We start from the raw sequence: 21,187 nt of genomic DNA, 5'->3' as shown, positions 1-21,187 counted from the left end.
ACATTACACTCTTACTCAATGAATTCCTACAAGATGAACAGGAGAACAAAGGTAGACGGAAGAATGTATTGCTGTCTTCTTTCATTTTTATAAACTGTGATGTGCAAAACCATGGAAAGCAAATTGCCTGGCGGTAAATAAAAAAAGAAAGGCTAGAAAGCCCTTCTCCAAGGTGTCTATCCTTACTCTAAAACATCAGATTAAACCTCACTTGTATAGTAAAAAAAAAAGAAAATAAGTGAGGGCTCTGGAATGCAGGAAAACAGAACACCTGGAAGAATACATGTGCACTAATTTCTACAATTAGCTAAAAAAAAAAAAAACTTACTGAAAAAAAGAGAATGTTCCTGCATTTCAAGAAAGTAAATCAGCAGCTTTGCCCTAAAGTTAAGTTTTCCCAGGATGCAGAAGATTAATATAATAAACCTTTAAGAATTAGGAGGGATCAAAGCCTTGTGGACAGTTAGAGATGAGCATGGAAACAAATTTGCTTTGGTCACATCAAGGCCTAAACCTGTTTTAGCTTTGACAAAATTTAGCGCCCCTCCAATAAAAAGCAGAAGAGATACACAGCAGACTGTTTATCCAGGAAATGACAGAGGTTTTAGAGACAAAAATCCATCAACTCACACTACAGAAAAATGTATACCACTTCCTGCATACCTTGGTGACACATGGGACAAAATTAGACTTGACTACAATTTCCCTAAAATTCTGCGAACTGATTGGTTAAAAAAAAAAAAAAAAAGATTAAACAGTCATCCACATTTAGCTCATGTGGAAAAAACCCAAACAACTGAATTCAATTAAAGAGATGTATGCTGGGGGAAAAGCTACTTTGTCTAATTAATTACCAGAAATAAGAAAGAAAGCAGACTCTTCCTAACCTGCCATGGCTATCTAGCATCAGTTGTAACAGAACAGTGGATATGAAACCAATAGGGTCTGCAAGTACTTCGGACATTTTGATATGGAAGTTGCCATTCTTCATTTCCTTAAACTATTCTCAAGTAAGGAAAAAAACCAACTGCCTGCCTCAAGCAACAAAGTTAAGATGAAAAATTTTTAACAGCAGTACAGGGAAAGTAATAACATAAACTATCCATTGATTTTAAGGCACTGCTAGTGCTGACAGGATGGCCTGTTGTATAAAAGTGAATTGTGGAAATCAGGATTAAATTTATCTTCTCCTTCAAGACTGCAAGTTTAATTTTCATAACTACAGGATGGATCAGCACTGATCTGTTTTGGTATGAACTACTACAAAATTCTTTGCCACTAATCTGTCCATACTTACTCCATGTAGTCTTGCAATATTGATCTATCAGCTTTCAGACAGAGCAGATTTTTGTGAAAAATGTCTCCAAAAATTGATACAGTTTGGGTGGAATAATGAAGGAAATGGCTCTCAAATAAGACTGTGGCAGGATGTGGCTTTCTCAGCAAGAACTATATGGGACGCTGCTACCTTATTGAAAAGTCCATTTTGTATCTGTATCTTCCTGGAAAGAACAGGAAAAGGATGGGTCTTACAGGGATGACTGCTCTCAAAAACACTTCCAGGATGTCTCAAGTCCATACAAGCTGTTTAAACAGTGGTCACTACATAACAACAAGCAGACACTCCTTTAACAGGCTCTGTAATCAGAGTTATTTGGAGAAAGAGGAAATTCATATGAGTAAAAGACTTCAAAAAAACCACTGACAAGAACAGTGAAACAAATGTGTGTGCTTGGAGAGGAAAGCTTTACACTTTTCACCATAGCAGTCTGGACATTACCTCTAAACCAAGTTCAGAGAGAATGTGGTATTTCAATGGCTAAAAAGACGGAGACTGCAAAGATGACCAAGAGGGAATTACAGAGAAGGGCAAGGCACTTGCAAGGATTCACTAGGGGTCTTACACTTCAAATGACACCAAAACTGTAATTCAGATCAAGCTTAATTATCAATACTGGGAATAATCTTCTCCGTGGTTACGCATGGGCAATACTGTACATCAGTGATTCTAATGCAGTGGTTCTAAAGGTGATGGGGGCAAGGCCTGAGGGTAAAGCAGGTTTTATGGCATTTGCTCCTAGATACCCCGAAGAGGAAGAAGCCTGATTAGAGGAAGCTTTCTAAGCACCAAGGAGACCTCCTCACTCCTCTGCCCTACTTGTATGGTGATGTTACCATTTCAGTGCCACAATGGGGGAGTGTGAAGAGGAGGAATGGTCTTTTAGCCTGATTTATTTTGCATTATTTATACAGGAAGGAACTCATGATAGAAATCCACAGAGAATGCTGAGAACAGAATGAAACATGACTTTCCAGTGATTACTAGCTCCTGGAATTGAAGAAGCTGTTGTGAAACACTCAAGAATATCAGCATGGAACTTGGGCCTATCACTTGTCTGAGGCTACAATGTTTTTTATGTCTAGAAGAAGTGGCAAATAAAAAGACAATTAAAAAGAAGCTTTAGATGAATCCACTGCATGAAGAAATATTGCTATGCAGATGAAGAATATTCTTAGTAGACCACCAAATGTCTTTTAAGAGTAGCAGTGATGAAACAGAAGCATGTAAATTCTGTGCAGTATGCTATTCCCTGAACAACACAAGGCAAGGAGCAAGAGTGCAAACTCTTCTAAAACCATAGACGAGGGCCTCCCGTTCTCAAGATGCAGGATATGCCTTTGCTTTTAAAGGACAGTCATCTGTCCTGCTCCTTTTTCTGGCATTTTATCGTCTTCATTATTTTCTACACCCATCTATTTATTTTTCTTAGGTAAGTTCTTTCAAGTATGATCTTTTTTCTCATCTTCTGTACTTGAAACAAAAAGTATCTTACATTGTAAAATCAAAGTGATGCTCCATCTCTCTTGGAAGAAATCAAGATTGTAGCTAAGCTACCAACAAATAAACAAGTTCAGGAACATTTCATGGCACTCTAGTAGCACAGAAGGTGACAGGTTTCTTATGACTACAGTTAAAAACAACTGGTTGTCAAAGAATCACAATCTGACAGTGCTAAACTAAATATGCTGTTGAGTGAGGAGCAGAATCAACAAAGCCCTGACACTGGAAACAGTCCCATACTATGTCTCCAGTACAATCACCTTGCTTTCCCCCTTTATTTCCTTCCTTTTCTTTTCTAATATGAACTGCCTTCCGTGAGTCTTCTCCAAATATTTCCATTTTTGCTTAGAAATCTCTTCAATTTGCAGTCCATTAACTAGAGGTAGCATACTCTGTGGTAGGTTCAGATAGATGGAGAATTAATATGTTACAATAACCAGATTTTATCAAAGGTGATGTAAATTTTATGTATGATTTCTCAACCTATCAATTAGTTTTTATAAAATGTTTTTACGTATTTTCTTTGATACGTCTATCAAATTTAGCTGATGACAAAAAGTTACTGCAAAGGAGAATGGAAAACCTGGCAAAATATTTTCTTAGCTTTATTATTTCTAATTGTGTTTTCTTCTCTGAAGATATAATTGAGTAGTAGAAATAGAAGCCCATTAAACTATCAATTCGAAAACCACTTTAAAAAAATTTCTACTAGAAATCAGTGCATTTTTCAAATTACATTGTAAATAAACTCATTCTGGTAAGTGATAAAAACATCCAATTACTTAAACTATGCTTAAAAGATTTGAAAGCAATAACGAATTACGTACTTCACTGCAGTAATAACAACATTGCGCTTTGGTTCGTTGTCATAGCTCACACTTTCAATACCATAAACCTGAGCTAATTCATGGATGATTCTGCGGTGATCTCTGTTCATTGGTGGGTAACAATGACTCTTCTTTGTATGCTTGCCCTGAATTCAAGAGAAAAGGTTAAGAAAAGAAAAAAAAGGTGAAGTTTTCCTTCAGGGAAGCCAGGGAAAAGAAAACAAGAAAAAAGAAGTGCTTTTACCTCTAAAATTTTGCTGCTATGACATAATTACTACCACAAATTGCTAAGACCTCAGTATTTACAGGAAGCTCATCTGAAAATACTTAGTTAATTTAAAAAATTAACTTATACGTTCTCTATTATTTCCATCACCTCAAAGTATACACACACCCAAGCAGGGGTATCTTTTAAGTTTGAAATACAAATCCTGATTATAGTCATCCTACTTACATCCCAAAGAAGCAATATAAAATTATTTTTATCTGAATTTTTATTTTTCAAAATGATCTGCCAATTTGCATGATATCTAATTTTATTTTTCAGACTGGCTTTGCAGTGCACATATTGCAGATAGCTGCAAGGGTGTCAAATATATCAATCACCTCCCTCTACCCAAGAAGCTATTTATCTGCAAAATCCCTGATATAATGGCATCAATAGATTCTTTATTAAATAAAAAATCCCAAATTTCTAGTTTTAATTTCAGTTCACAAAGACTGATAATGCTTGATTTGACGCTGATTACTACACAAATAGTAAAAGAACGAAAAAAGAAGGGCCCTCTGCAGGGCCCCCCACAAAAAGTCAGTCACCCCATCCTTAATGGAATGATCAATTTGTAATGACAAACACGTATGAGGATGAGTCACTCAGTGCTTCAGGACACTGCTTCAGCTTTTGCCTTGGTTATCACCAACAAGGTCTTCTAGGTCTTTGGATCTACAGAGAAGGTTCAAGGGGAAGAAGAATGACCAGCAGTAGAATAAGTTCGAGTCAGGGATTTCTAGAGAAATCTCAACCTATGTAAGTTCATGAGACTCTAGGCAGTGCATATAAGAACACTGAGAGAGCAGGATGATGTCCTACTCTCCATCATCTCTGAAAGATTGTAAAGAATAGAGTAGGAACTTGGTGACCAGAGAAAGGTAATTGTTGCAACTGTATTAAAAAAAAAAACAAAAAAACACAAAACAAAGCCCAAGAACTATTGACTGATCAATTCAAATTGAAAATTCAAATCCATTTTCAGGTACATGAAGAAGGTCCCTGGCAATAATTAATGTGGATTTACAAAAGGTCAACCACCTAAATTAGTGTAAGGACTACCACATGTAATAGAGCAAGGCATCAGAGGTACACTGCAGCTACTGGGAAAATAGAGGGCTAATATTTGTCTCCTCTTAGTTTGTAAAATTGCTAAGTTATAAACAGTAACTGGATCTGAAACTAGTCAACCATTTCCATTAGGTCTTCGGGGTAATCACATGCTGACAGGATATAATCTTTACTTTGCAATAAACAGTAATAAACCTCCCAGCTGTTACGACACTTGCAGCACACAAACAAACATTTGAATGAAGAATTCTATAGATTCTGTACCTATTTATGAAAATGAGTACGCTTACTTTAAAAAAGTAGTGATGGTTCCATGCTCTGAAAAACATCAGAATTCCTGGCCATACACAGACAGAGCTAGGTATACACGCTTCCTGTCTGCTCTGCTTACACATATCAATCACAACAATTTCTGCTATGCTAGATGAGCACATACTGGTAAGTGTAGGGCAACAGATGTTTGTGAGGCAAGCAAAGTCATATGTGATAAACAGAGCTGAACCATATTAATACTAAAACTTGTAAGTAACAAAATCCTTTTTATTACTCAGTTATCCAGTTAAGCTGAACTGGGTCTCTCCAAAGGCACAATGTAAAAAACCATTAAAAAGTAACAGTAAAATGTGTAAGCATAAGTAACAGTAATCAGTTTGAAAAACACAGTACTGATATAGGCAGAGCTACATGAATGCTTGATAGATAAGCATGCAAAATACTTTTAATATAAGTAAAGTTCTACATCTAGAAACAAAGAGAGCAAGCCAGATCTGTTGTTAAAAGAGTATTTAGGAATCATAATAAAGAAACAACCAAACACAGACTCAAGAATAAAGAAGACCTGAGGATCATAATAGAAGAACTAAAACCAGTCTCCCTACATAAGGCCATATCACACATATTAATCCAATCTTTAGTTACATAAACTTGTGGGTTGCAAGATGAAACATAACTCTCACAAGAGAGAAGAAAGCCTCTGAGACTGTGGTGGTTTGACTCTGGCTAGATGCCAGGATATCCACCAAGCCACTCTCTCACCACCCTTTGCAAAGCAGCAGAGAAAAGAAAAAAACCAAACCAACCAAAAACCAGCAAGGAATTCATAAGGATAGATAAGGGCAAAGCAGACTCAATGTAGGGAATAAAACTTAAATTTATTACTAACAAGATAAAACTTAGAGAGTGGGAAATAAAACAGTCCTAAACAAACACCTTCCCCTCACAAACTTTCTTCCAAGTTTTCCCTCCTCCCCCCAGCAGTGCAGGGGGATGGGAAGGGGTTTTGTAATCAATCAGTTTGAGTCCACCCCTCGGACAGCAGTTCTTGCTAATCTGCTGTCTTGTGTGTTACTCCTCCATCGGGTGAAGGGGAGGGTTGTCTTTGCACCCTGATGGTCTCCTGTGGGCAGAGGGGGACAACCTGCGTCACCATAGTCTTCACCACAGACTACAGCGGGTCATGGCTCTGCATCCTTCCCCTGCTTCTGTGGGGTCCCTTCCCAGGGGAGACAGTCTGTGATGGACCTCTCCCCATGGGTCCATCCACCCCTCGGGCAACAGTTCTCTTCAATCTGCTGTCCCATGGGTCATTCCAGACAAATCCTACCTGGGAAAACTGGTTTTCAGCATGGGTTTTCCTCTCAATGGGCCACAGGTCTCCTGCAGGACTTTGCTCTATCCTTAGGCCTCCCCCAGGATCACAGCTTCCTTCATGCATCCATGTGCTCCAGCATGGGCTCTTCCATGAGCTGCAGGGGGGTGTCTGCACCCCAACAGTCTTCCACAGGTGGCAGGGGCCTCAGCTCTCAGTCTTTCCCCTGCTGGAGGGGGAGAGGGAGGCTTCCCTGGACCTCTCCTCCCCCCTCCTTCTGCTCTGACCTCAGAGTCTGCTTGTTATCCCACGCTCTCCTCTGCTCTTCTCTGGGCTGGAATTTCTTCTGCGCCACAGGCTTCTCTTCCTCTGTTCTTAAATATGTTATCACAAAAGCACATTGCATTGGCTTAGCCTTGGCCATCACCAAGGAAGTTCCTCCTGGAGCTGGCTGTCATTGACTTCTTTATAGGATAGGACAGTGAAACTTCTAGTAGCTTCTAACTGAAATCGCTCTATAGCCCCCTCCAGCTGCTAAAACCCATGACAGACTTTCACAAAAATAAAAAATTATGCAAGAAGGATTGAGTAGTGGAGAAAGTTAACTTTACAGTGCATGGGAAATAATCCCTTTTACACCATACATGCCACAATTTTTAAGGAAAAGGAAGTCAGAGCATGGCCTCCATACATGCTGTTACTTTTATCTTCAAGACAGGTAAGGAGGACACATGGAGCTACAGGCTGGTCAGCCTCACCTCAATCTCTGAGAAAGTGACAAAGCAGCTCATCCTTAAACCCAATTCCAGTGACAAGAAATTCCTTGGGAGTAGTTAGTATGGCTTCACCAAGTCAATAAACTTCAGTGATGGACTGATGTGAAGGATGAGCAGTGGCTAGTGTCTACCAGGCCTTCAATGAGGTCTCTGACACTGTCTCCCATAACAGCCTCAAAGCCCTAAACAACAGGCCATTGTTGGATGGGCAGACAGGGCGGTGAATGGAAAATTGGCTGAATGGCTGGGCTCTGAGGGTGGTGATGAACAGTGCAAAGTCTAGCTGGAGGCTGGCAACCAGTGGTATACCCCTGGAGTCAATATCAGGTGAGTCCAGTTTAACATCTTTGTTAATGATCTGCCTGATGGGGCAAAACATACCCTCAGCGAGTTTGCCAGTGACACAAAGGTGGGAGGAGTGGCTGATGGACCAGGGGGTGTGCTGCCATCCAGCAAGAGCTTGACAGGCTGAAACAATGAGCTGACAGAAACCTTGGGAAGTTCAGCAAGGAGAAGTGCAAAGTCCTGCACCTGATGAGAAACAACCCCACACACCAGTACATGCTGGGAGCCACTCAGATGGAGAGCAGCTTGGGATGCTGCTGGACACCAAGTCAGACACGAGCCAGCGATACACACTTTGTGGCAAAAAAGGCTACCGATATCCTGGTCTGCACTAAGCAAAGTTTTGCCAGCAGGCTGAGGGAGGTGCTCCTCTGTTCAGCACTGCTGAGGCCACCCCTGAAGTACTGTGTTCAGTCTGGTCTCCTCAGTACAAGAGAGACATGGGTGTACTGGAATGAGTTCAGCGAAGGGCCATGAAGGTGATTAAGGGATGGGAGCATCTCTGCACTGACAGAAGGCTGAGAGAACTGAGAGAACTAAGTCTGGAGAACAGAGGTCTCAGGGCTGATATCATCCGTGTCCATAAATACCTGAACGGAGGGTGCAGAGAAGACAGAGACAGGCTCGCTTCCATGAAGCCCAGTGACAGGACAAGAGGTCATGGGCAAAAACTTAAGACACAGAAGGTACCCTCTGAACATCAGGAAACACTTGTTTTTTGCTGTGAGAATAACTGAGTACTGGCACAGGTTGCCTTGGGAGCTTGTGGCCTCTCCATTCCTGAAGATACTCACAAGCTATCTCTACGCTGTCATGGGCAACTGGCTCTAGATGGCTCTGCTTGAGCATAGTGGGTTTTCCAAGATGGTATCAAGAGGATCCTATCAACTTCAAACATTCTGTGATTCTGTGAAACAACTACAGCCTCATGTAGCAGGGCTCATTGTTACCAAATGGCCTTAACATGCAGAAACACAGGAGGTTTGTAAGCAATGTGAAAAATGCAGATGTAAAATGGGCATCTAAACAGAAAATGGGTAATCAGTAATCTAAACATTTCAAGGCAGATTTTGACAGCCTTGTAAAAATTAATATATAACTAAATAGAGGATTTTTAGGAACAGAACATGAGAATTGTCATGGAATTCATCAGGTAACTGCTGGGTTTCCCAATTGATGACTTCATGAAAGAATGACTTCTTATCTGAATTTGCATTATAACAGATGGATAACAAGCTTCAAGGCTTGTATCACTTGCCTTTGGTGTTCACAAAGAAATCTCCTCCCTTTTGAAATATAACTTGATTTCTGAGAACTTCTTGTACCTTATGCAATTACCTATAGCCTGAGGGGTAGGATGGTACAGGACTGATCCTTGAGATACTGAATTGTCATGTGAAGTTAACTGGTTCATCCTGATCATGATAAAAGCTAAGTAAACACTGGGCAATTCTCCCTTTAGGTCAGATTGGGAAAAGACTGTGGTTTGTTTTCATTTTTAACTTCTCTTCTGCAATGTAGATGCTCCTTAGCAGACATAATTTGTCTGCTTCGCAGAATCATTATTTAACAAACAGTTGTTTTTTCCATTGAGAACTAAAGCATTGGAGATACTCCTGAGCTCTCTAGTACTCTCGTTCTGGCATATTTGATGTCACTAATAGATTGTATATTGCAAATTGAAGGCCTATGTTGCCCTTTTTTAACATAATTACATATCGTGGTTTGATTTTAGTATAAGCATATATTTGGTATACGCAGTTATATGTAGGAATATATATGTGTGTCCACACTTGCCTACATATGTGTGTATGATAAAGGTAGTGTATAAAGGAATATGTAAAATCAGATAACCACAGGCAACACAACACTGGGCAAATCATTCTTAAGTGATAACAAACAACTATTCTATGCATCTGCTTCCAAGTGATGAGGTTGGTTCCACAGATGAATTCCTAGATGTCAGACCATCATGGAGACTGAAAATGGAATTAGAGGCTGATGGGCAGCCGATAAGAAGGGATGTGGTGGAGGATTATACTCAAAATGAAGTAAATCATATAACTGAATGGTTTAAACAGAGACCGGAAGAATCTCTACTAACTTGGATGGTGCGTTTGCATGATCAGGAAGCGTCAGGGGTCACCCTCGATTTGGGGGATTCCAGGAAGTTTTTAATCTCGAGTTCAGATTCGTATGTGCAGGATGCATTTTGGAATAATGTTAATGATGCTCATCTGTTAGCTTTGGCTGCTTTGGGATGCAGTAATAAATATACCGCAGAAAATGATGGGCCAACTGGAGTTGAGCGTGCATGGTATACATTGTGGAATTATGTACAATGATTAAAGGAATGGGAGATGAAGTCAGCAATTTTCACAGGAGATGTTGACTGTTATGATACAGCATGCTTTGTCTGTTCCTAGGAGAAATAAGGTGATCATGACTTCCCCAGCAGCATACAAAAACTTTAGATTAACATGATGGGAAATCCCCTCTGTGATGTAATTGAAAAAATACAGCAGCTAGGTGGCCTTGGAGAATGGGGGCTGGGAGGCAGTACAGGAAACCGAGATACTAGAGATAGCTCTAAAGGGAATGGAAACAGAATTTCTCGTAGGGAAATGTTTTCAGCTTTAGTCAGCAGTTTTTTCTGGTTGTCCCAGGTGTGGGTACATAGTCCAACAATCTGCCCCTGAACAGTGGCTGAGCATTTGGATGAAATAAAGCTGCCTCATCATATGCAAATAACTCATTATATAGATGACATTTTAGTTAAGGGAAACAGTGAGGAAGAAATACAACAGATGCTGGAACTGGCTGTGGATCACATGAAACAAAAAGGCTGGGAGATAAATCCTACTAAAATTCAAGGACTATCCCAAGCAGTGAAATTTCTGGGAATTCAGTGGCATTGTGGACATTACCTACAACCCAACAAAAAATTTTAGATTTTGCAGTACCTTGTAGTAAGAATGAGATGCAGAGGGTTATCAGATTGTCTGGATTTTGAAGACAACACATTCCAAATCTAGGACAGATTTTCACCCATTATACAAAGTAACAAGGGATGCAAAGTAATGAGGAAGAAACATGAGTTTGAATGGGGAGTGAACAGCAAGTTGCCTTTATGCTAGCAAAAGAAGCAATTCAGAAAGTTTTGGATTTATGGCCCAAGCAGCAGGAAAAAGTGGAGTTAAATGTAGCTGTAAATGAATGGAGAACTGAAGAGAAATGTAGCTGAACTGAATGGAGAAAGGGGAAGATATATGTGAAGAGCATGTTTGTGCAGGTTGATTTCTGGTAAGAAAGCAGTGGTAGTTGGGATATTCAGGAAGATAGCTCTGTATTTAGTGTTTGCTTTGAAAAATTTTAAATAAGGGAAAAGTGGTAAAACAGCCTGAGGACTGAAAGAAAGCAAATATCACCCCAGTCTTTCCTAAAGGGCACGAAGAAGGACCCCAGGTAACTACAGGCCAGTGAGTCTCACCTTGGTCTCTAGAGAGCTCAAGGTAACAGCTCATCCCAGAAGTCATCTCTAAGCCACATGTTTTGTAGGTTTCTGTGGGTGGGTTTTGGTGGGGGGGGGGCTACAGAGGTGCCTCCTGTTAGAAGCTGCTAGAAGCTTCCCCTGTCCTATGGAGCCAATGATAGCCGGCTCCAGGACAGACTTCCTGCCACTGTCCAAGGCCAAGCCAATTAGCTGGCATAGTAATGCCTCTGTGATAATACATTTAAGAACAGAGGAGAGTTGCACAGAAGAAATTCCAGCCAGGGAAGAGTGGAGTGAGAACGTGGGACAACAAGGTAGACACCAAGGTCAGTGCAGAAGGAGGGGGAGGAGGGACCCTACGGGAGCAGGGGAAGAACTCAGAGCTGTGGCCCCTTGTAGCCCGTGGTGCAGACCAAGGTGAAGCAGGCTGTCACCCTGCAGCCCATGAAGGACCATCGAGGTGCAGAGACCTCCCTGCAGCCCATGGAGGAGCCCATGCTGGAGCAGGGGGATGCATGATGAAGGAGGCTGTTACCCCATGGGAGGCCCAGGATGGAGCAGGGTCCTGCAGGAGACCTGGGGCCTATGGAGAGGGAAACCCACGCTGGAGCAGGTTATGCCCAGGTAGGACTTGTGGCCCTGTGTGGGACCCATGTTGGTACAGCTCATCCATGAGGGACTGTACCCCATGGAGGAGTGACCCATGGGACAGCAGATTGGGAAGAAATGTTGCCCGAGGGGTGGACTCGTGTTGAAGAGGTCCATCAAAGACTGCCTCCCGTGGGAGGGAGAAGGGGAAGGACTCCTCTCCTGAGCAGCAGCAGAAAACAACAACTGACCGTAACCCCCATTCCCCATCCCCCTGCACTGCTTGGGGGGAGGAGGGAGAGCATGGAAGGAAAGAGGGGTGGAGGGAAGGTATTTTTAAGATTGTTTTATTTCTCACTCTTTGGCTCCTATCCTGTTACTAATAAATTTAAGTACAATCCCTACATTGAGTCTGTTCTGCTCATGAAGGTAATCAGCAAATGACCTCTCCCAGCTCTTATCTGTACTCGTGAATCCTTACCTGGGTTTTTTTTTCTCTCTCCTCTGTCTAGTTGCAGAGGGAGAGTGAGAGAGTGACTTTAGTGTGTACCTGGAATCTGGCCAGGGTCAACCTGCTACAACACGAATGACAAGAAGGTGATCAGGATTAGTCAGCATTCCCTTCACCAAAGGGAAATCATGCTTAACCAACCTGACTGTATGATAAAACAACCTGATGAAGGAAGAGCACTGGATATTGTGTACTTGGACTTCAGCAAGGTTTTTGATATCTCCTATACTCATAGGATACTCTCATAGGTAAACTCAGGAAGTGCAGACTGCATGAGTGGACTGGCTGAACAGCAGATCTCAGAGGGTTGTGATCAGTGGCATAGTATCTAGCTGGAGGTCTGGAGGTAGCAGTGTTCCCCAGGGGTCAGTACTGGCTCTAGTATTGTTTTAACTTGTTCATCAGTGACTTGGATGAAGGGGTAGAGAGCCTCCTCAGTAAGTTCACTGATGACACAAAGCTGGGGGAAGTGGCCAATACTCCTGAGTGCTGTGCAGCCCTTCAGAAGCATCTTGACAGGCTGGAGGGATGGGCAAAGAGGAACTTCCTGAAAGTCATCAAAGGCAAGTACAGTATTTCTCCCCCTGCACCTGGGGAAGAATAACCCCATGCACTGGTACAGGCTGACCTGCTGGAAAGCAGCTCTATGGAGAAGGACTTGGGGCCACAATGAGCCAGCAGTATGCCCTTGTAGCACAGGGCCAGTGGTATGCATTAGGTGCACTAGGAAAAGTGTGTCCAGCACATTGTGTCAGGTAATAATGTCCCTTTACTCAGCCCAGGTGTGAGGCCTGACCAGGAATACTGTGTCCAGTTCTGGGCTCCTCAGTACAAGAGACACATGGAGCTTATGGAGTGAGTCCAGCAAAGAGCTACAAGGATGACAGCAGACTGGACCATCTCACGAGGATAAGCTGAGAGAGCTGGGCCTGTTTAGCCTCGAGAAAAGATAACAGAGGAGATTTTATTTATTGTTACTTATTTTGTCTGTAAGTATCTTAAAGGAGACTGTCAAGAGCATGGAGCCAGGCTCTTCTTGGTAGTGCCAACCAATATGAAAAGAGGCAACAGGCAGAAATTGATGCACAGGAAGTTCCACCTGAACGTGAGGAAGAACTTTAATATGCAGGTGACTGAGCACCTGCACAGGTTGTCCAGATGGGTTGTTCAGTCTCCCTCACTGGAGATATTAAAGAACTGTCTGGATGCAACCCGATGCAATATGCTCTAGGATGACCCTGCTTGAGCTGGGAGGTTGGACTGAATAATCCCACTGTGGTACCTTTCAACTTTACCCGTTCTGTGCTGACTACAAACAGATGGGACTGCTTTCAGACTTTCATTTCAATGTCGAAAACAATGGGCAAGAACATTAGACAGATGCACAAAGCATAAAGATTAAGAAATATCATACATAATTTTTTGAAGGAATAAAATTAAGTAACTGTCTTCAGGGCTTATAGGGAAAGAAATTAATGTTTTCTACAGAAGGTTAGCTTGTTCTTGAGCTAAAGGCAACTGAGGATAGTATACTTTACACTGTTCTTCGAACCACAACATACTAGGTCTTTCATGATGCAGAAGCAAGCCAGGAGTATGCTAACCTGACAGATCTGAAGGGGATACCACCGAAAAACCTATCATTATGTCTCTGGTACCAGTCTTTCTAGGTATACTGAAGTCTGCCAAACACTCTGGTTGAATTCAAGTCTCCTTACAGGAAGAGGAGGAAAACCTCACACACTAGCAAAAGCAGGAAGGTATCAAAAAATTTGTGAGTAAATTCAACTACAAGGATCAAAAGTACCTAGACTTTCCTCCTCAAAATCTGAACCTTTAAACATCATCTTTGACAATTAACACTTTATTAATGAAGATTCAAAAATAAATGATAATCCACTGAGGCATTAAAGCCTAGCCCTGCTTGAATCTTTAAACAAAGTTTGTCACCAGAGTGCTCCTGAACTACTAAGTCTCCTAAAATTTTGTTCTTTTTTCAATTAAACCGTGCACTACATTGGAGCCCAAACAAAACTAGTGTCAACTTACAACTATTAGTATTAATAAAGTGTAGTAATATCAAACTCCTCCCAAACGGAACTGTTTCTTAAAGTAAGTCATACAGAGTATCTGAATACTGACCTTATTCACAGCTTCCACGAGCATTCTCATTTCCTTCTCAATGTCACTGACAAATTTTAAATCCTTCCTGCAAGAACAGCATTCTAGGTTAACAGGGCAAGAGAGCATACAAAGATACAATAGCTTAATTTTTTTCTAACATTATTTTTCAACAAGAACAAAATTATAGAACTCAACTGACTGAAGGAGAAGCTTCAATTACATTAAATAATGTTAGTGTGTCATCACTATTACAAAAACAATTATCTTTCCTTCAACCATTAGAACCCAGAATAAAATTCTGACATGGCTCTACTGTCTGACAATACAATTTTATATTTTCAAATTGATAATGCAGATTTTTAAATTGCCAGTTCAGAGTTTTTACATTACTTGTCCTTAAGGCAATTCACTTCATTAGAATACAGGATGAGACACAGAAGTGGGAATGGGGTAAACAGAGTGGACTTCTCCAAGACAAAGGAAAGGTTCACTGACTTTGGTCTTCAACTTGCTTAGCATAACAAACTATTAAGAACACAAAAAGCAGCATAAAGCTACTTGCAAGGAATCAAATTGTTCTGATGTAGGATATTAAGGATATGTTGGAACTATTTTTTTTGTACCTAGCTTCACCACAGTACTTCAAGTCTTTCATGTAAGGTTAAGCTTTTTGCTCTGTTCTTAAATAAGCAGGTTAGCTAACTCTAAAAGTAAGGTTGTTATTTGTTAGGGCACTGTCCCCACGGGTAAAAAATATCTGAAGATTTCATATCTCAAAGCTGGTTAGTAGTAAATAATAATTCTTCAGAAAAACAGGCACTATTCCATACCAAAACAATACCACTCTGTGAACGATGTCAGAATTTAACCAGTCAGGAAGTGCCTACTAAAGCAGGCACAACTATCTTAGGTAGATGCTCTACTGAAGTTTTGGATGCTGAAGTGAATGTATCATCAAAAGACCAAGAGGTCTCAAAGAAACATGCAAAATGACAACACTGAATAGCTCAGCTACCAATATCATTTGATCAGATAAGATGGGACTCAGCCCATCACTGGTAAATCTTCAAGGTTTTGAAACAGTACATAGACATAGCATGAGAACTCCTGGATCTTCAGTAGAGAGAAGTATTACACTGGGAGAACTGCAAAAAGGACCTGGACTTGTAGGGCTGAAAAGAAAGGAGCCTCCAAACACCTAGGCTGTGAAACAGAGTGTCAGCTCATGTGGTATGAGGCTTTGAAAAGAATATTACAGCAATAATCTCAGGTTAAAAAAAACCCTACCCAAACAAAAAAACCTGACCCAACAACAACAAATAAAACAAACAAACAAAAAACCCCCACAAAACCAAAACAAACGCCTAAACAAGCAGCAACAAAAACCTAAACAAAAAACCAAACCAAAACAACAACAAAAAAAACCCAACCAAAACCATGGATACCTTCAGATCTAGGGGGTCAGAAAGCAAATACAACACTGAATGCCAGCCATAAACACTCAGATTTCAAGGTGGAGTGATCATGGGGGGTAAGAAAAAAATGAAATCAACAATGCAATAAGAGGGTTCACTAATATGTGATTTGTAATATTTAAAAGCCTACTAAGGAACCAGCTCACAAACTGATGGATGCACTCAAAAAAATAAGCCCTTTAGGAGTCTATAGAAATAGAGTTATCAACTAAAGTCACCGAAGAAATCAGCAAGTTGAGAGTTCTTCCAGAAATACTTAGAATGTTTCTCAGCTTCACGAAATTCCAAGATAGTCAAGACTGAAGAACAACACATATGATCTGACAGTGCATATACTGAAATTCTGAAATGCGGGACATGAAAGTCTATTTTTCTGTGAAATGTCTATAGATTGTGTACATTAGGCTTCTTCCCACCTTCCTGCATTGCATGTAAGCAGAAGCAAGTTACTGTCACTTCAGTTCTTCTCAACCACACAACTTAGAAAGAATGCTCCTGACTGCTTGGTTTTTCACTGTATTTCTTGCTGCATATTTTTGCTTTCCCCAAACTTTGCTGCCTTTGCCAAAACCCTTCTTATTCTTGCAACACTTGCCAGTCACTTTGCCTTTAAATGACTGACATCTCATGCTTGGAGTTTTCCAGTCATACGCTTGAGAAGCTGCTCTTACTGTCCCTTCCTTTAGGATGCAGTTCTTGTTTAAGAAAGCTGTCTCTAACCCTAAACCTGTACACTGCTCCTGTTACCAGATCACATGCAGGACTGCTTGGCTCCTCCTTCATTGCCTGCAATGGCATATGGAGGGTTAACTCTTGGAAAGACTGGTTAAGATGGCAGCTACTAAGGACCTATCTCCTTCTGTGTCCTTCTAGACTTAACCATCTGATCTTAGATGTTCATAATCCATATAGCTGCTATGGGGTCTTGCACAGCCAGTGACAAAATAAGAAAATTCTCTTCTGTGTAGCTCCAGGTGGCCAGATACTCCAGATGTTTTCCTTTCTTTCTCCGATAGTTTTAATTCATCAAATAGCAGCCTCAACATCATCCTTGTCCACCAGGACATTGATGCTTGTGCCAGTCTCTCCTCCAGTTTCATGTCAGTGGACCAACCTGAGCATTTTCTTGCGCTCTCTGTCTATTTCTGGAGCTTCTTATAAAGGTCAGTGCCGAGGTGTCCAGCAAGTGGATCTGTACCCCCTGATCTGTGCTCAGTTGTGTTGGTACAGTCATCTCCATACTACAAGATGGATTCCTCCATGTAAAGGTATATGATGTAGAGACTTTTCTTTTGACTGCTTGTCAGATTCTGGCAACACATCAGCAAGATCAGCATGCAGCAGCATTACCATGCTATTGTTGCCTAAAATCAGCTCTTAAAAGAAACCTCTAAGACCCAATTTTTTATATTTAGAAGCCAGGCATTCTTTATTATGATGTGCTGCATGATCACAGCACACCAAGTGCCCTGGGAATCAGTTTGCCAGAGTGTACACAGAGGTGTCTTCACTACAGCTTATATGTCAACATTACATGATTATTCATTTTTCATTCCCTGCATTCCTGTTACATATTCATGACATTTCCCAACACTTACTAGGACATATACATATCCTTGTAAGGTGTCTGAGGGGCTTCAATGAGAGTCTCTAGTGGTTGTCTGTGTCAGGAGTCTCCCAAAGTTCTAAGTTACTGCCTATAAACTTCTTTAAGACAATACACCTGGTTACAGAGTAACTTGGCTGGCTGCCTCAGTTCCCTTTTTCATTGTTTCTTTACTTTGCTTGGTTAGATCTTTTAAATCACGTGGCTCAGCTATATGTAGTTTGTATGGTACATTCCACTGCAAAAACTATTAGTTCTTGTTACATCTCAAAACTCAGATATCACTACTCATCGTGCCCCCTTCTCCTGTTACTGTCCTACAAAGATGTTATTTTGACACACTTCCACTTATCTTCTTCCTGTTACCTGGAGTTCTACTGCATCTTGGGAGCTTTAGGGTTCTGTAATTAGAGATTACACTTCAAAATCAGGAGTTTTCTCACAGCTTTCTCAAGTTTTCCTCATTTGTAGATGTACATTTCTTTCAGCCCTTGACAATGTAACAGCTTCACAGATCAATGAATTGTCTAAAGAAGGTAGTATCACAGCATTCTACCGATGACTGTGGTAGCTGTTGCCTTCTTGAGGCAGTGACCCTGAGTGCACAGGTAGGTAGCTGTTGTATTTCTCAATCATTCTGAGATCCCATATATGGGTGTGTCTCTTAGGCTCTGCAGAAAACAAGCCCTGAACTCTTGCATTATTGGAGTGACATGCTCAAGCAAGAATAAATGAATCTGTCAAAACTTATTCAGAATGCTGAGCCATCTGAAGAACATACTGTAACAGATACACTTTCTGGATCCTGCTTTATTGACAATTTAGATGAGGGGACTGAGTTCACCATTAGTAAATTTGCAGATGACACCAAGCTGGGGGAAAGTGTGGATCAGCTGGAAGGCAGGAGGGCTTTGCAGAGGAACCTGGGCAGACTGGAGAGTTGGGCTGATTCCAGCAGGATGAGGTTCAACAAGGCCAAGTGCCCAGTCATGCACTTTGACCACAACAACCCCCTGCAGCAGGGGACAGAGTGGCTGGAGAGCAGCCAGGCAGAAAGGGACCTGGGAGTTTGGATGGACGGGAAGCTGAACATGAGCCAGCAGCGTGCCCAGGTGGCCAAGAAGGCCAATGGCATCCTGGCCTGCATCAGGAGCAGGGAAGTGATTCTTCCCCTGTACTCAGCGCTGGTGAGGCCACAGCTGGAGTACTGTGTGCAGTTCTGGGCCCCTCAGCTCAGGAAGGATATTGAGGTGCTGGAGCGGGTCCAGAGAAGAGCAACAAGGTTGGTGAAGGGACTCGAACACAAGTCCTGTGAGGAGAGGCTGAGGGAGCTGGGGTTGTTTAGTCTGGAGAAGAGGAAGCTCAGGAATGACCTCATCACTCTCTACAACTACCTGAAAGGGGGTTGTAGCCAGGTGGGGGTTGGTCTCCTCTCCCAGGCAGCTATCAACAAGACAAGAGGGCATGGTCTGAAGCTCTGCCAGGGAAGGTTTAGGTTGGATATTAGGAAGAAATTCTTTACAGAGAGGGTAATCAGACATTGGAATGGGCTGCCCAGGGAGGTGGTGGATTCACCGTCCCTGGAGGTATTTAAGAAGAGATTGGATGTGGCAGTGAGTGCCATAGTCTAGTAACTGTGGTGGTAGTGGATCAAGGGTTGGACTTGATGATCTCAGAGGTCCTTTCCAACCCATCTGATTCTGTGATTCTATGATCTTTTACAAGATTGCTGAGATAATATCAAGAGCAGTCAAAGAAGTAAGTTCATAAAGCCATAGCTTTACAAACTGAAGACTTCTGCTCTTGTAAAGAGAGCTTTGTTAATACAGGAGAAACTCATTTTTCTTAAAGACTAGATAAATGAAATCCAGTAATGCAATGTGCAAAGTAAGTGACTTGAGGACTTCCAAAATCTTTTACTTTAGCTGTGTGCTAAAGATGTAAGAATAGCCTTGGTGTATTATTTACTGTGAATTACCAGTATAAAGCGGCTACAATGGAAATGTAAGTAAAATCACTGAAAGAATAAGAAGAGAAGTGTGGAATCATTAAAGGCTACTTTTCAAGATATCTGACCATTTGGAGTACAGTGCATGACCCTGGTCATCAGTCCTGTTCATTAATGACTGCACTACGAGTAGTGGTTGGCAGAAAGACAAAATAGAATCCTACTCCAAAGAGACTACACACACAGTGCAAGATTTTCACTTTCTTGCAGTATTGAAAATGTGTGTTGTGTTTTTCTGGAAAAGTTTAGTAAAGCAAAACATAATCTATTCACACTTAAGAGAACAGTCCTTATAAAATAGCACTTTTAAGTGTCAATATGAATATAACAGTAGCTCCACAATGAAAGTATTCAAGTCCTATTTTGCAGTAGGCTCATCAGTTGGAAGTAAAGGAAGAGGTAACTTAGGCCTAAATTCTGTATGGCTACTTATGTAAAATTTCCCCACTTAACACATCAGCAAACTTAATACAGGATTTTCAAGCAGAAAACATCCTTACAAAACCATGAAATTTACGTAGAATTAGGATACTGAAGCAAGAACAAAAGGTTAAGATGTTCTAAAAAACTTAGACCCAGTAAAAAACTGATGTCATGCCTACAAACACACACACGAGAGTAAAAACTTCTTAAATGACACATCATTTAATTATCTTTTTAAAGATGTGTCTGATCCCTCCCTGTCACTCCAGATTACACAGTATGTATTGGTATAATGCTTTTGATATTAGCTTGATTTCATATTGCCTCGTTTTAAGATGTTTCAGTCTAGCATCACTCTTTGCAGTCACACTGCATCAAGTATTTTATTAATTCCATTTCTTTATTTTTAAAATATAAGAAGTAAGAAGAAATTAATGAGACTGGTGGAAAGAAATAATGTCAGGCTACAGGAGCATATTTTATTACTTAGCCACCACTTTTGTCTTTGTTTTGAAAAGTTTATAAGGAGCACTGAGATCGAGGTTGGTTCTGTGTGAAAGTAGTAGAGATGTGAAAGTACAGGTACTGATTCATAGCGAGAATGGTCAAAAATGATGTTCCCATTCTAAATCTGGTCCTGTTACAGAACAAAGCAACCTGTCAGGCACTTTTTACTTCTCGGGTTCTCATTTTGGAGGTCTTGAGAAGTGCACATCACCTCCTTTGCTTCAACTGCCATCTATTGCCAAGGCTGTTATTTTTACAAAGGTAAACAGAACTGTTCTGCATTTTCCATCTTGCTCTCAACACTGTTGAACTATGACACCTGCCATCATTAGAACACATACCTTGCATCTTCTTTTAAAATGTCACTGTACTTTGGTCCAGAAGAACGGATGTTAAAAGGATCAGAATTATCATCTATTTCAAGAGCTTCAGCAAGACGTCTAAATTTGAGGATAAAAGGAAAAAACCCCAAAATGTAACAAACACATAAGCAAACAAAAATAGACATATAAATCCCCCCAACCTTCCACTCATTGCCATCAAAAAGTAAAGTTACAGGTTACTAATATAAATAAACAGCTTGCAAAAGATATGGTCTGTACATTTCAAACTACTCGCTTAAAACTTTTCACTAGAATATTCTAGAAAGGTCTCAGATCATTTAATAAAGATCTCTAGAACACAGGAATCATCTCCACATTTATCTGTTCTCTAGATCATGCAGGAAAGGATTTT

The 21,187-nt window shown here is 40.9% G+C and overlaps 1 protein-coding gene across 3 annotated transcripts in view; it reads right to left on the bottom strand.

Annotated features, from left to right (window-relative positions):
* The window catches only part of NFX1 (nuclear transcription factor, X-box binding 1), a 66,079-nt gene that overhangs the window by 4,403 nt on the left and 40,489 nt on the right, over positions 1–21,187 (bottom strand). Inside the window, exons 20-22 of one of the 3 annotated variants that reach the window (XM_027899348.1) lie at positions 20,794–20,892; positions 14,452–14,518; positions 3,670–3,815 (exon numbers count right to left, since the gene is read on the bottom strand). In XM_027899348.1, coding sequence (XP_027755149.1) covers positions 3,670–3,815; positions 14,452–14,518; positions 20,794–20,892 — 312 coding nt within the window. The remainder of the gene's footprint in view (positions 1–3,669; positions 3,816–14,451; positions 14,519–20,793; positions 20,893–21,187) is intronic. The other 2 variants (XR_003572968.1, XM_027899349.1) reach the window with 2 other exon arrangements.

Source organism: Empidonax traillii, unplaced genomic scaffold (genome assembly GCF_003031625.1).
Source record: "Empidonax traillii isolate 1590-97213 ecotype Southwest subspecies unplaced genomic scaffold, ASM303162v1 scaffold659:size354235, whole genome shotgun sequence".
NCBI lineage: Eukaryota > Metazoa > Chordata > Aves > Passeriformes > Tyrannidae > Empidonax > Empidonax traillii.
This window is presented reverse-complemented; position numbering and strand designations above follow the sequence as displayed.